At 36.4% G+C, this 17,418-nt stretch overlaps 1 protein-coding gene across 1 annotated transcript in view; it reads right to left on the bottom strand.

Annotated features, from left to right (window-relative positions):
• Positions 1-12,739: 12,739 nt before the first annotated feature.
• Positions 12,740-17,418, bottom strand: part of LOC144973103 (uncharacterized) — a 15,195-nt gene continuing 10,516 nt past the window's right edge. The window contains exon 5 of the mRNA XM_078915138.1: positions 12,740-15,787. Coding sequence (XP_078771264.1) covers positions 14,953-15,787 — 835 coding nt within the window. The 3' untranslated portion in view covers positions 12,740-14,952. The remainder of the gene's footprint in view (positions 15,788-17,418) is intronic.

The following is a 17,418-nucleotide window of genomic DNA, read 5'->3' as shown; positions in this document are numbered from 1 at the left end:
ATCATTCTAACCACCAAGACAGCAGTAAAAATGATGCAATTTCAGCTCTGAATGAAACTCGAGTCATATCGCTGTTGTTGCTTCTCGATGAAAACTTTAAGGTTACTACATACTACTGAAAACCAGTAATGTAACAGAAATATTAATCTCGCCGTTGAGGGATTAAAGCATCTCTTTAATTTTTCGAGTGAACGAAATGGGACTTCTATTGTCAAGGTGTTGTCGCATTATGTCTCGTCGCTTTAGTTTTTAGTTGTATTCTCTTTCGTGATTATTTTTTGATTACGTTTGGAATAATTAAAATCTACTGGTATTGTCATTTCATTGTGAATGTGATTATTTGTGGTTGAAATATTTTTTTTAAAGGTGAAAAAAAATTATAATTAAAAAAAAAAAATAAATAAATAAATAATATATATATATATATATATATATATATATATATATATATATATATATATATATATATATATATATATGACCGGATCATCTTTGCCCAACCACTGTAAATAGGCTAGAACCGCCACTGGGGGGGGGGGGGGGTGAATTGATTTTTGACTATGACATATACATCTGCGATATACAAATGCAATAGATTGGCTGCATAATTACAATGCTCAATGTTATTACTTTTACACAATTATTTAGCCCCGTGCACGAATCTAATAATAAGCCACATTTTCGTGATAAATGAGTGAATGTAAAAAATATACTCATGAGTCGTAGATTCTTTACTACATTTTTCAAGTTTGGATAAGTAGTAGGAAAATAATTGCTCCATCTTATCAAACCCTAAATGGTACTAACTGTTTTCCGAGCAGCTTTATGCTTGATTTTCTCAGCTGCATTCGAATTGTACTTATTTTGCAGGTCTGAAAACCCTAATTGTTTTGGGCTCATTGTTGTAATGGAAAGACTGAAACTAACGCACGCAAAATAGTGTCTGTTACAATAATGTTAAATCAAGCCCATAATAGCGCTAGATTATCAGACCTGCTAATGTGTGCACGTCGATTTCATTTTAATATTATAGGTTATCAAGTGCGTGTATTAGGTCACAGAATTACAGCTTATTTTCAAAACAGTGATGTTGGCCTGGGTGGGGTTCCTGACCTCCCATAGTGGGCAGGGGGGTACATACAGTGTCTTCTATCCCCTTATATCTGTTTTCCAACATGCTTTCTGTCTTTGTCTTGGAATGAGATTACTTGGTTTTGTCCTGGTCCTGGCCAGGTGCCCTGGCTGAGAGGGAAACAGTCGAATGTATAGTTAGTTTTGGGAGATTATATTTTTTTCATTGTAAATCATCTCTCTGTTATGCACTGTATTATGCTTTCTTTATATTATATATGATTTGTAAAACATTTGAGTGTGTTCCTCTTAGCGGGGACATGTGCTTGTATCTGGATGAGAATTTTATTGATCTCAAACTGAGTACTTTGATAGAGTGCTTTTGGAATCTACACCTGTTTCTTATTTGAACCAATTCCCCGTTGTCTTCCCTTTTCTTGGATGCTTTATTGTAATTTCAGAACTTTTTACTATCCCATTTTCTTCCTTTTTACTGGCGCTGATATGACCTTAATGTGTTGCAAGCGCCGTAAAACCCTTAAAAACAAAACAAACAAACAGTGATGTTGGCAATAGTTTCCGATGCCTATTTAATGCATTAGGTTAGGAACAAAAAGTTTAGAAAAAAATTGCCAAATGAACAAATCAAAGTTCTTAACATTATAGATCATTATAAATAATTATCAGTGTATATTTTTAAAACAAGTGGAAGGTTTAAAACTTTGCAAATAAATATATTATTTACCCATTTAATAAATTATCCTATGTCTTGCCATTTTAAAAATAGTTCATTTTAAGTGTTTAATTGCTTGAAAAAAATGTAATGAAGCATAAATTAATAGATAGATAAATAGATAAATAGATAAATAAATAGCGCATGGATTCGCCTACGCGCTTCACAATGGTTCATTTATTCCCCCAGCAAGCCTTAGACAAGCGACTTTCTATTTCAAACTGGCACTCTTTACAATATCCGTCATTGCCTATTGTCAGGTACTCATTCACACCCGAGTCAATTGAGGTAATGCGTGTAAAGTGCCTTACTAAAGGACAACGCTTGGGATAGAATTGTTACCATCTGTCAGTGATCATGCCCAACATCGCTTACTGTTGTCACAAGACGAGACACCATACAGCTGGTCACCGACGTCACATAATATAGCAAAAAGAGAAATTCGTGAGAATAAAAAAAAATTAGCGTTTATATAGCGCAATTTCCACTAAACGTGCTCAGACCATTTTACAAAGGATTCCCAAACAACAGCAATAATTTAACATGCTGGCCGAGGCCATACTACTCGTACATACTTTGTTTTCCGACAGAGACAACGATATTAAATGCTTGGTACTCATTTACACCAGAGTAAGATGAGAGAATGTAAGTAAAGAGCCTATTCAAAGAATTCAACTATGCGCCGCTTAGAGTGGGACTCGAACCCACGATCTTCCGATCCGAGAGCGAGTGTCATACTACAAGACCGCATAGCCTGACATCCACTGTATGTGCTCAAAGGCCCTCACGGGTCCAACAAGCTAACAAAGTAGTAGTCCTTCAGAGCCATTTGGCCCATGGAGCCAGAGTTTACCCCGGTTACTATAGCGTGAAACGGAAAATAGCAATTGCTTGCTACCCTTTTGATAGGACGTTAGTCTATCGCAAAGTACTTTCCCCCAGATCTAACAGACCCAACTATCCAATCACTGCTGGGTGGACAAGGGGGGGGGGGGGGGTCAGAAAAATCTCGACTGCACCCAGGATCGATCCTGGTCCCTTTGCTTGCGAAGCGAGTGCTCTACCAACTGAGCTATCGGGACCCGACAAAATCGCTAAAAATGTAGGACGTGACATGCAGATTGTAAGATGCCAATATAATTCATCTTTGGTAGAGAAAATCGGCCAAGTACTCATTTTTACACCTGCGTTTGATAAGAAAATGTGAGCAAAGAGTCTTATCCAAGTACTCAAACTTTGCAGAGTTCACAAGATTCAAACCTTTGACCTTAAGGTCATAAGAAAAAATGTGTCATACCACTAGATCACAAAGCCGCAAAATGTATACAATGTGATTTAAAAGGAAAACAGTATCTAGACGTCTATGTGTGTGTTTTGTTTGTTTCTTGGGGGGGGGGGGGTTGTTTGGTTTTTTTTTTACCTTATCTAGATAATTCTTTCGGCGTTTGCAAAATATTTAGATCATTTCCGCACCAATAAAAAAACATAATAAAATAGACAAGTTTATTCATAGCTATCAACTATCAAGTATCAAAGAACAATTAATGATTTAGATGGATGGAAGGGATAGTAATTAAGACCGATATAGAATCCACTGCTCCACGAGCGGCTTATTTTCCACTGCCCTAAGGAGAATTCCACCCACTGAAAAACAATGTTATCTCTCATCATGCAAGAGACCCCAAGGTGGAGCACAGACAAAAGCAATAAATGATATAATTATAATTCCAAAACAAAGTAGGGGGGAGCCACATTGGGAAGGGACAAAGAGTAAAGAGGGACAGAAAAAAAAATTGTCCATCGGAGCCATGAGCCCATGGAGCTGGAGTTTATCCCAGTTTCAGTTTCTATAGCGTAAAAGGGACAACAGCAATTGATTGCTACCCTTTATGTAAGACGCTAGTATATCGCAAACATGGGTGAAAGTTACTCAATGATATTAATCCTGCAAAGGCAGGTGCTCAGAAAAAAAAAAATCCTGCAACTACCAATAAGAGGAAAAAACAGAAGTGCGGTTAATTATATAAATGCCGGTTTTTTTCATTTTCAATTCCGGCCAGACAAAAAAAAAAACGGCGAGACCTCTTTTTCAAAAATAAAAATCCGGCCATGCCGGATTTTTCCGGCGAACTTTCACCCATGATCGCAAAGTACTTTCCACCAGATCTAACAGACCCATCTACCCAATCACTGCTTGGTGGACAAGCGGATCAGGAAAAAAAAATCGATTTCACCCGGATCTATTTCGATCCTTTTGCATGTGAAGCGAGTGCCCTACCAACTGAGCTATCTGGACCCCAAGGAGAGACAGAAGAGACAATAAAAGTGACTCACCTTCAGGCGCGGCTGTTTTGAGTGAGAGTTTAATAAATCAACAAATTGGACCAAGCAAAGGCACCCTTGTAAATACATCAAAATTATTACAATGTGCACAATCTATCCCGAAGCTTGTATCAAAACGTGAAACACAAGTGCTATAGTAACATTTTTTAAAAAACAATATAAAAACAAAAACAAGCACAAAACTGATTCAGATCTTGAACCGCTACAACCGAGAAGAAAGCGTGATAAAGGGACAATCAATATTTATTTTGCAACGGTCTAGACGACCAAGTGATATTCAACAAAATAAAAGGAGGCCAGCCAGATTTATGGTTCTCCACTCAAGAGTGGACGTCCACTTGTACATACCTGTGCCCGTTCATACCATCGACATTGAGACAGTGGAATATTCTCATATCTCCAACGAAAGGAAAATACTGTGGTTTGTGAAATCTTCAAAAAAATTAAAGTTACAGACCAAAAAGAGGCGGAAGAATAAGAAGAAGAAGAAAAAGTTCATGACGATGATGATGATGATGATGATGATGAAGATGATATGATGATGATGATGATGATGATAATTATGATGACGACGACGACGAAAAAGAAGAAGAAGAAGAAGAAGAAGAAGAAGAAGAAGAAGAAGAAGAAGAAGAAGAAGAAGAAGAAGCACTCCCAGATTTGTGTAGATTAGTTTACACTTTGATCATAAAAGGTTATATTATGTACATTTTTATTTGTAATTTGCTAAAAAAAGAGGCACTCTTAAGATTCATAAAGATTGACGACGAAACGACATAAAGAGGAGACAATAGTGTAAATTGAAATTTTCTTGGTAAAATCGAAGACAATGAACCTTAAGCTAGTATGAAGTTGACATCACTCAGGTCTTTGTTGTTTTTGTTTTTTGTTTGTTTTTTTTTTGCCATCCGCGTTTTTGAGTAATTATCACTAAACTGTATTAACCAGACTATAAAAGTTCAATGTAACAAATAGTTTTGTGCGTGTACTTACGGGTGGCAATGTTGTGAGTTTCTTAGTCAAGCGCACACTATCGATAAAAATACTTTGACCTTTAATTTTAAACATCAAACCTGACGCGACGTCGGTACGGTGATTGTATAGATAGTTCGAAGATGACGTCACTCAGGTCTGTTATTGTTTTTTTGCCATCCGCGTTTATGAGAAATGCTCACTGAACTGTATTAACCCGACTATAAACGTTCATGGATACACACAGTTTTGTGTGTTGGTCCGTTATGCTTCCCGATGGCAATGTTATGAGCTTCTTAGTCAAGCGCATAGAACGAAGTTGACGTCACTCGGGGTCTTTGGGGGGTTTTTTGGGGTTTTTTTTTTTTTTGCCATGCATGTTTATGAGTAATTCTCACTAAACTGCATTAACCAGACTATAAAAGTTCATGGTTACACATAGTTTTGTGTGTTGGTCCGTTATACTTCCGGATGACAATTTTGTGAGCTTCTGCATACCATCTATATCTGCCCCAAACATGAGTGAGACAGATTTGTTTCCTTTACGACCCTTACTTTCAAGTTCAACGGTGATAGAATTATATGAACATGAAAAGCTTATCAATGATAATTAATAGGCTTCAACAGTCGTGACGCCACTTCTCGTAATGACGCATAGTAACTTAGAAACTGGTTCTAAACTATCGGAACAATGTCGGACGCCCTTATGAAATACTTCTCCAACGAGCATAAAAGTGTATCCAGAGGAGAAAAGCATTATAATTCTGATCATATTTTGCCTTTTATATATTCTGATCACAAGACATGTGAAAAAGTTCTAGCCAGCATGAAGAATAAAAAGTATCGATTTTCTTTGTTTAGAACCAAGCTGCTCGTTGGTGGGCGGACGTGACAGCAGACTATTGAATCCTATTGCGGATTGGACATTAGAATTGGGTTCATGTCGCTGATTTTCCAGGGGATGCTGCAGTACAGCAGTACCTAAAAATATTCGCATCTACTTGCCACCGGTCTTTGAATACTGGGAAGTCGGTGGATTCCACACAGGGAAGAGTGGTTTTCCAAAACTCCCTAACTCCGTTTTTCCCATGTTGAGATATTGAGGATTATTTCCCCTACAATTTCTCATTCGGCCTATTATTTTATCATATTTAAACTTCAAATGCACACAAATCTAAGGAAATTATTGTGCTATTTGATGCTTAAAATAAAGTTTACGTTTCAATTTATCTCATGGATGGAAAATCTCAAAAAGTAGAAAAATCGGCTTACCGAGTTTTGGAAAACCAGTATATTATACTCTGTTCCTTGGTTAAACGCTTGGTGAATAGGTTGCTATATCATTTAAATTGTTTTGTTTGTTTGTTTATAGGGATTTTTACAACACTTGAGGTCATTTCAGCTCCAGTAAAAAGGAAGATGATGAGGGAAACGTTCTAGATCTGAAGTTAAAAGGCACAAAAGACAAAGTAAGTCAAAGGATACTGGTTCAAATAGGGAACAGAAGATTCCACGAGCAATCCACTGATATGCCTATTTTGGCATTACTCGAATGTCCTATCCAAGCACAAACAAAGGATCCCTCTATGAAGGAAACACTCAAATGTTAGTATAAATCAAAATAATGTATAACAATAACATAGAGATGATTTACAAGGGGGGGGGGGGGGGATGAGATATCTCGCATCAGGGCAGTGAAACAATAATCCGAGCGATGCCAATCCCAAACAAAAACGAGAGCAACCTGGAAAGGGAAAGCAGATAACGGGGGATAGAAAATATAGCAATAGTGACCTATCCGCTCACCTTTGAAGGTCAAAAGACCCCACCCAGATATCATTTTATGAAATGTAACTCACGAAAACAAATGATATGTAACGACAAATGTGCTGTTTAATTTATAGATTGCTTTGATAAATCGGTTCTATGTAAATTTATAACAAATTACTGTTTTAAAAAGGAAAAATATGAAAAGTGTCAATATCATATTATATCATTTTTTTTAATCATAAAAAACATAACATCTTAAAGCCGAACCTCGTTTAGGTTGACTGTTGCATAAAAACATGTTTAATAACATAATAATATATAAATATAATAACATGTATATTAATTTTTTAAAATCACATCTCGTATGTAAATAAATTTTATTTGTTCTTCCAAAATATTAAACTGGTAGTTTAAAAATAAATTTCTGCAATGCAGATAAAAAGAGCCACGTTTACAAGGCCTTTGAATGGCAGTAAAAACAAATAATATTATAGGTGCTCTGTTACAATAACGGTCATTCCACCACTAAAAGAATCTGCTAGCTACCCTATCTGGCTGTTGAAGAATGCGAAACAGCGCTCTTCATAAATTTTGCTTTTATCATATTATTATCACTATAATTAAGTCGAAGATACTCTTTAATATCCCGTCACAAAAAACACTTGTTTGTGGGAATGGGAAGTAAGTCCTGCTGCCTTGTTTTGTGTTTTTATTATGGGGGGGGGGGGGGGGGGGGGGTTCGGCGCTTGCGACATTTTTAGACCATTTCAGCGCCAGTAGAAAGGGAGATAATAGAGGGGAAAAGTTGTAGATCTGAAGTTAAAAGTACCAAAGAAAATCCATGATAAAGGGAACTGGTTCAAAGAGGAAACAAAAGATTCCATAAGCAATCCACAGATGTGCCATCTCGACATTACCTAAAAGTCCCATCAGGGCAAAAGCAAAGAATCCCGCCATGAAGGTACACTGTTTGTTTGTTGTTTTTTTTTGTTGTTTTTAAGGGTTTTACGGCGCTTGCAACACATTAAGGTCATATCAGCGCCAGTAAAAAGGAAGAGAATGGGATAGTTAAAAGTTCTAGAATTACAATTAAAGCGCAAAAGAAAAGGTAAGACAAAGGGGAACGGGTTCAAATAGGGAACAGATGTAGATTCCAAGAGCACACCGCCAAAGTACTTAGTTTGAGATCACCTAAAAGCTCATCCAGACACAAGCACAGGTCCCAACTAAGAGGAATACACTCAAATGTTTACCAATCATATAATATAATATGTAAACTAAACATAATACAATGCATAACAGAGAGATGATTTACAAGGAAAAGAAATATCATCTCCAAAAACTATAACTATACATTCGACTGTTTCCCTCCCAGTAAAGGAACTCCGGCAAGGATCAGGACAAAACTAAGTAATCTCATTCCAAGACAATGACAGGAAACAATTGGAAAACAGGTATGGGGGGATAGAAGACACAGCATGTACCTCCCTGCCCACTAGAAGGTACACTCAAATGTTTACAGATTATAATATATTAAAAATTAATATAATAGAGATAGATGCCATTTGCAAGTAAAATAATATCATCCCTCAAATAAAAAAAGCCACAATACATTTGACTGTCTTCCTTCTAGCTAAGGATCCCCGCTAAGAAATTGACTAATTGAGAAACGCAATCCAAGACAGAGACAGAGAGTTAAATAGAAAGGGGAAACAGATATATAGGGGGTAGAAGACACAGTAGTGACCTCTCTGGTCGGCCATGGTGGACCACGGGAGTTCAGTATGGGGTTTAGCCACAAGCCACCAGACCTAACTGGCAATAACAAATCGCTGTTATCTATACTAAAAAAAAAGTTCTTTCAACATGTTTATCATTGAATGCCCAAATTTTGCCTCAATTGAAAACTTAGTATCTTTAACTTAGGACAAATTAAAGTATATTCAGTTATGTGGCAGTAATGTCCTTTGATACAAAATCAAGTCTTTACACAAGAAAAATATCTTTTAAACCCGAGAATACTCAAAATGCTTCATATTCAAGTTTCCCCTAATGGCAAAGTTACCCCTCTGATGATAACATTAACTACTTACCAGTTTGTTAGCGAGATTGCTGTGAGCACTTCCCTGGCTGACTTAAAACGACAAAGAACAGTAATGTGATGATAACTGCATTCTATCTAAATATCAATATAATATTAGGTGCGGAAAAGTGTCTCTGCGACAAAATATTATTCGCTCAATCTATATACAGAGTTAAGAAATGAGTAAATGTAAGAGTAAGCAATACATGTTTTAACGGGGCTAATGAAAATGTAGGGGGTTTTTTTTCGATGGCAAGAGAGATAAGGCATACGCTAAAATCAAGATCTCGTATGGTTATGACATAAAAGATATATTTGATGCTTTGTTTGTGTGATACAAAAATTTTGAAACATTTTTTACATCTGCCAATGAGGAATGAGATTTAATAACATTGTCAAATATGAAATGAACTGACCTTGGGGGAAATAAACACACAAACACACACATGCGCATGCACACAATCACACACACACACACACACACACACACTAAGACACAAACATATGTTTTTGTTTTTAAAGCGCTTGCGACGCATATAGGTCATTTCAGCGCCAGTAAAAAGGAGGAAAATGGGATAGTAAAAACAGTTACAGATTTACTATTATTGAAAACACACGAGAAAATGTAAGACAAAGGGGACGCATTCAAATTCCAAGAATACATTATCAGTGTATTTAGTGTGATATCATCTAAAAGTCTCATTCAGACGCCAAGTACAGGTCCCCACTAAGAGGAATACACTCAAATGTTTACAACCCTCTATATTATATATTTAAAACAGAATAAAAAATGCAACAGTACATGAGATGAGCGACAAGGGGAAAAAATATCATCTCCAAAAACTATAACTATACATTTAACTGTTTCCCTCTCATTCAAGGATTCCGACCTGGACTAGGGCAAAACCAAGTAATCTCATTCCAAGACAAAGACAGAAAGCAACTCAGAAAACGGATATAGGGGATAGAAGACACAGCGTGACCTCCTGCCCACCATGGGAGATCATAGACCCCACACCGAAACACAAACATACACTGAAAGTGAGAAAAATAATACACACACACGTGCAAACAATGCCTGGGAAAATGTAAGACAAAGCGGGTAATAAATATAAAAATAATCTACGCCTTTCTCTTACCCTGGGGTTGCTAACTGAAACTGTTCAAAGGTCTCACCCAAACACAAGCATAAGATCATACTCAGAAGACAAAAATTACATCTTAAAAAGAACATGCATAACAAAAATCTGACTGGCTACCCTCTAGCTTTGGACCAAAGATTGGACCTAAGAAAATCATTGAGGATCGATCTGTTTGTTTAGGGGTCCATGGCGCTTGTGACACTACAAGTATTAGGTCATTTCAGCGCCAGTAAAAAGAAAAATCCTTGAGGGAAGTTATGGATCTGAAGTTAAAAGCACCAAATAAAATGTAAGATAAAAGGGACTGGTTCAAATAGGGAATGGAATATTATTCTACACGCAACCCACTGATGTGCCCACTTTGACATTACCTAGAAGTCCCATCCAGGGACAAGCAAAGGATCCCGCTGTGAAGGATACACTCAAATGTTTACAAAGTACAATATACAATATACAGTATTAAAAAATAATGACTATAAAAGTAAATAAAATAGAGGTGATTTACAAGGGGGAAAATATCATCTCTCAAAAAGAGGTATTTTGCATTTGACCGCTTTCTTTCCAAATTAACGATCCCTGCCGTGCCAGGGGGAAAAACTAGCAATCTCAATCCAGAACAGGAACAGAGAGCAGCATGGAAAGGGAAAACAGATATGGGCGGGAGAAGTCATGGCAAAGGACCTCTCTGTACAACATGGGCGGTCAGATGATCCAAACCAGCACTTAAGTTGTATGAAAGGGTCAACAGGAGAGGATTGAGTAGAGCTAGATAAGAGAGCAAGAATTAACGGACAGGAAGCCTTATGAGTGGTTCCAACTATCGATCTGTTTATGTTTGTTTTGGTGTTATATGTGTGATTTTGCATTTAGGGTCATTTCAGCACTGATAAAGATCAACACCATTAATTAAATGATCGAGAGCACATAGATGGAAGAGTTAAGCTGCGCTTACAAGTACAAGAGTTCATGAAAAAGGAAGACTATGGGAATAGTTCAAACAGGGATGTAAATCCCGACTGTAATCTATCCATGACTAGCTAGTTTGAGACCTCCTAAAAGTCCCACCCAGACAACGGATCATTACAAAAAGAAACATATTATAGTCAAAATACAGTGTGGCCATAAAGTTTTTCCCTGATTTCAAAGTCTTATTATTCTTTAATCATTATAGATATTTGCATCTGGTTTTCGTCATCTTCTAGGGAAAAGCCAGACATTTATGCCTATAACCCATAGACCCACATTACATCATCAAAGAAACCAAAATCAACATGAAGTTAAAAGACCTCAATTTTCTACCCTTCTCTTCCTGATCAATTCCATCGACAACCATTTGGTTGACAGGAGCGTGAGCATTCTCTGACACTATGAATCCAAGCTATTTTGGAATACCCAGGGTTTTTTTCTTCTTCATATTTATGTTCTGTAATGGTCTGCCAAACTGGGCTATGAAAGGCTGTTGAGCTATCTTTGACGACTTTATTTCGTGCAGTCTCATTACACAAAAAGATTTGTGTCTCACTTTTGTCATTCCGAAATAGAAGGGCAGAGAAATTAAATGTTGTCTTTCAAGTTCATGTTTTTTTGCTAATTTTGGTGGTGTAATGGAGGTCCATGGCTAATGAGCATAAATAAATTACTTCTCCTTGGAAGATGGTGAAAACCAGATGCAAATATCTATAATGGATTTGGAATAAAAAGTCTTTGAAATCAGGGAAAGACTATATGGACACCCTGTATTACTATATTTCAAAAGGGTATGATGTCAGAGTGACTTTGATGCCATTATAAGGTGAATTTAAAGTTGGAGTGATCAAAAAACATGAAATTTTAATTTATCATAATTTACGGAACTGTATCAATTGAAGGATAATGGACAAGGATGGACAGCCTAACATTAAAAAGGAAAGCTGAGGACCGATCTAGATGGAGCAAAATCATCTGTATCAAGTCTCATCTACGACCACCTCAGTCAGAAGAATGAAAGTGAAGTGATAAACCATATTAACGTAACCAAAGTTTCATATTTTTTACTCTAAAGTGAATTTTCAGCGTTAAATCATCCCAACATTTTACCATTTTAAGGCAGTCGGTTATACCAATCAGCATAAACAATTTACATTACAAGGTGATAATATACAGGGAATATAAAAATCAAAAATGCCTCATTAACTGACAAACATTTAATGTTTCCCGCTCAATCCAGGGCAAGACAAAAGGCAATATGTAAAGAAAAATGTATAGGTCTGGGGCCCTCCCACTTGCACCCGCTTAAGAGTTCATAGGGAACGAGTAAAAGGCAGCATTCGCAATGGTGAGAGATCAATCTAACTTCAAGAGAGTCGTTAATAACAAAATCACACGTACCTGATAAGTGATTTTAGTAATATTAAATCGTGTAATATAGTCTAATACTAATAATACTAATAATAATAATAATAATAATAATAATAATAATAATAATGATGACGTTGACGACAACGACGACGACGACGACGACGACGACGACGACGACGACGACGACGACGACGACGACGACGACGACGACGACGACGACGACGACGACGACGACGACGACGACGAAAGACGACGACGACGAACAACAACAAACAACAACAACAACAACAACAACAACAACAACAACAACAACAATAATAATAATAATAATAATAATAATAATAATAATAATAATAATAATAATAATAATATCATTTGATTGGCAGCATTCCTCAACAGTAACACAGCACCAATACTTGATATGCCTACATAAATGCACATTTCACATTATCAAATGGGCACTGGACAACTGATAAAGATATAATTTATAAAAGAGAAAAATATATTCTCCAAAAAAAAAAAAAAAAAAATTGACAACAGTGAATGTTTCTTATTCTATTAACGTGTTATGAAAAGCCAAGAGAAGATTTTCTTGTATACTTTATCTTTAAAAAAAAGGAAGTGAGGCCAGTTAAATAAAAAGTGACTTTTATAATTGTGTCCCAAAATGCACTAGATGATGATGATTGTTATCTAACTTTTGTTTTTGATGGATAGAAAAACAAATATATAAAACACAAAAACCATTTATTTTTAGTTTTAAAAAAAAACAACTTTTCGCCAACCAATATTCAAAGTTTATTTTGAAGTGGACTAAAATGTATTAACTCACTCAATCCTAAAGATTTTTAGCTACTTTTCAAAATTGGAAAAAATGTATTGAAAATGACAATGTACATAGATAGTTTTATTCAACTACCCATTAACATGTAAAAACATTAACTTTGATCTAATTTGTCTCCTCATCTATAATTTGTCTCAGAAAAATGTAATAAACAGGCACAGGGTAAAAGTAACCCGGGTAAACTACGGATATAGTCGGTGTTAGGGCTGAGTGAGTTAATATGTTACTCAATAATGAAGAGAGATAAAGGGAATTGAGAGGTTCCAGATGAATTCAGATAATTACAATATCAAGGTGTGTGGCACATGGGTGCCAGCAGGAAGAAGTGCTGAAACCTGAAACTAAAATCTCGACACTTTGCCAAACCTGAAAATGTTCCTACTGAAAATGCGGCCTAAACTTTACTCTTATTTCATCACCGTTTTTATACCATTATTAAATGATAACACAGCAAACATATTGACACACTCTAGAGTCTAGAGTGAATACAATAAGTTAGAACGATTGAAAAGAGCCCGCCGAAGGCTAGATCTAGATCTATCAATGAATGAGAGAAAACAAAGACTGACTGGTACAGAGAGGAAGTAGTAAGTAGGCCTAGACATACGCATATGCCTACGTTTTGAAAGGTCGAGGCTGTAAACATGGGGTTGGACATGCCGAGGCCTTGGCCAAAGAGAGTTCCGGTTTCATGAATCTACCTCCATACACTGAAAAGGTGGCTGAATCACGTTTTCTAATTTTTACCGATGCTATTAGGTTATTTTACTCAAAACACTGAAACCGGAGGTATTTGACTTCGACATATCGCGAAACCGGAATTCCGGCATGAACTGGAAAACTGGCACCCATGGTGTGGGAGCGAACCCAAACTCAACTGATATGCTTATCCTCTGTTTGGCAGTTAGAGGGAGATTGGTGAGCGAATGCTCATCCTTCACCTTTGAAAGATAGCTTTCAAATTCAATGACTACAATTGTACTGTTATTTTCACAACTATTCAGAGGTCAGAATGAAACCAGTTTTCCAAACCCCATGAAATATCAATGAGAGAGCAATTGAACCATGTGCTATTTGTGCTATTTTCTGAATGAAAAAGATATACATATTAATAAACAAGTTAGGATAGGCACAGGGAAATTTAAAATAGGTGTTTAATAAGCATACATACACAGCTATTGGCAGTGTCTTTTGAACTTGGTGAAAACAATAAGGAATGTTCCCATATTGGAATGATATCAATATCCGCATGTCTATTGGGAAAAAATATCAGAGGAGTGGAGATATTTGTATTATGATGGAACAAAAGAAATTTGTTCCGATCACCCATTCATATGGACACAAGACAGCTTAACTGAGTGTCTTTTTTTCCTATGTTTGCATGTACTCCTACATATATGCAGAATATCTACATATATGTAGGAGTACATGCAAACATAGGAAAAAAGAAAAACTCAGTTAAGCTCTCTTGTGTCCGTATGAAGGGGGGATTGGGACAAATCATAGATATCCATAGCCATGCCTTAATACTAATACAAATCCTACTGAGTTAAGAAAGTGGAAAGCATTTTACATTATCATGGATAAAAACGTTGTAGCTTCGGCGTGTAGAGTTCCTTACTTAATGAAACTTTTCAATCTTAAACCACTTTCCAAATCACATCAAATCATCTAATGAAGCGAGAAAAGTCTTGCATGAACCAATAGGATCTTGACTGCTAGAGAGGCGATTTGTGGAAACACGGCAGTGCACATCATTATGTCTAAGGTAAGTCTTTAAGTCGGCCACAAGTTTTGCATCCTCGTTTGTGATAAGATATTCCAAATCAGGCACTACAGACTCTGTATCCATAGAATTGAAAATCTCAATAAGTTGGTCTTCACTGCTGATAACGTTTTCGGAATCATTTGAAGTTTTTACAATGTCTTTTTGTGTTGTTGGATCGGATGATTGTGACGAAATAGTCGTAGGTGAACCTCCCTGCATAATATGGGGAGCCACTGGAGCTTTTCGAACAGGTCTAGGAAATAATGAGGAGTCTTTACCTTTTTCACAATCATTCTTCACAAATGTATTCTGCTTAGCTTGGCCTGTAGAGACTCCCTCAGGTGACGACAAGTTACTCTTTAGAGGACCAATTGAGTACCCATCTGCATAACACGAATCATTTTCTTGTTGACCAGTCGAGACACCATCAGCAAAGTGAGGACTGTGAGAAACACTTTCCTTGTTACTAACATCAGGTTCAGGATGATTTCTAGTGGTATCTGGAAAAGTTTGAGGGGCATCAACATCGGGAACATCACTGTAAATGTTTTCAACTAAGTCTAAGGGCATTGCATATACTTCCTCCGTACTCGTGTGTCCATTTTGTGTATTTGATGGAGATGTTTGTGAAGGACTCTCTTGGTCGGGTATTTCTGAGTAGACTTCTCTATAATCTTCATTCAATGGTGAGAAGAATGTAGATCTTTTATCATCATTAGGACGTCTGATGGATAGAGGTAAACACAAATCATGTCAAAATGCATTTTTCAAAATTGTAACAATGACTATGAAAACATTTGAAACCACCTTTAGTTAAGGACACAAATGCAGAAAGACTTAATCCTCTGGTTTAGTTTTTGTTTTTGTTTTTTGGGTCGTTTTTGGGGGGGGGGAGGGGGGTTGTTTTGTTTCTTTGTTTTTTTGGGTGGCGGGGGGAGGGGGATAGGTTGCTTGTTATTTGATTTTTTTCATTTCACCATCTCCCATTCTATATTACATCGATGATTCCCCAATATGATTTGAACACAGGGTTAAATACTTTTATAATGTATGCACGTTGTCATACATGAAAATAACTAAATTTATTAACAGAAAAAAAAAAACAAAAAAAAACAGTGAGTCTTGACATGAGAAAATAGCAAATGGAATACAAACACTATTAATTTAATCTCAAGTAAACAAAAAAATTGTAGAAGACTTTATCACAAGGCCAATCAGACTTTATTACAAGGCCAATCAGACTTTTTCACAAGACCAATCAGACTTTTTCACAAGACCAATCAGACTTTATCACAAGGCCAATCAGAATTTATCACAAGGCCAATCAGACTTTATCACAAGGCCAATCAGACTTTATCACAAGGCCAACCAAAATTTGTATAAAATTAATTTTGCATTTGAAGTTCAAACTGTCTATTTAAATAGATACGTATATGAAAATATTGCTTAGTCTGTTGAGCTACAATTACACACTAGCCTACTTTCTTAATGTTTGCAATCTTTGATTCTTAACAATCCCTCCTTCTATGCCCTTGAAAGAGCACCCTTCTCACTTCTTATTTTCCTCGCACACTCCTCTTGCCCCTTCAAACGCACTCATCACCTGTCTAGTCTGCATAACTCAGTATACTGGTAAAAACTACAATTCAAAAGAGTTGAAAATTTATTTGTCGTAACGTGTGAAACTATTGACATGAAGTGTTTTATATTTCTTATTTCTTAAAAAGCAAGAACAAACACTAACATTTAGGATGCTGTTTGTACATGCAGGGAATGGCACTAATGGCAAAGATACAAGCACCTAAATTTAATCCAATTTTGAATTTACAGAGTTTGTTTTAATGTTACAATACTTTTATGGCACAAATCTGTCAAAACACATATCACATATTATAACTGTGATCAACACTACTGTAACCTCGAGTCGTTAGTGACCAGATATTAGCAGTCGAACAAATTTCAACAGGACAATAAATCATTTTGGTACTCAAGTCAGTGTGTGGACATGGACAAAGGGAATACGTGACATTCAAAGCTCAAGTGCTATTTTATTACACCCTTCAGCTAGAACTTTTGATACACACCTTACACTTTGTGTGGTTAATAGAGATTGCCTTGGAAATGTTACTGTCTGCTAGGAGACATAGAAATGTGAGTTTTAACGGGAGCTATTCTTGCCAAAGGTCACAAAGTGATCTGCCAAGAAAAAAGGCAGATAAAGCTCATTTCCATAGCCTTATGAAAAAGGAAGTTGATTCATGTCAACTTGAAACAAATAAAATATAAGAGAAATCTGCCATTTGATGGTGATTAGCACCTTAACCAGATCCTAATATCAAGATAAACAAACTCCAG

The sequence above is a fragment of the Berghia stephanieae genome, chromosome 5, assembly GCF_034508935.2.
Source record: "Berghia stephanieae isolate SIO BIC M18660-M18661 chromosome 5, UCSD_Bste_1.3, whole genome shotgun sequence".
NCBI classification, from domain to species: domain Eukaryota; kingdom Metazoa; phylum Mollusca; class Gastropoda; order Nudibranchia; family Aeolidiidae; genus Berghia; species Berghia stephanieae.
This window is presented reverse-complemented; position numbering and strand designations above follow the sequence as displayed.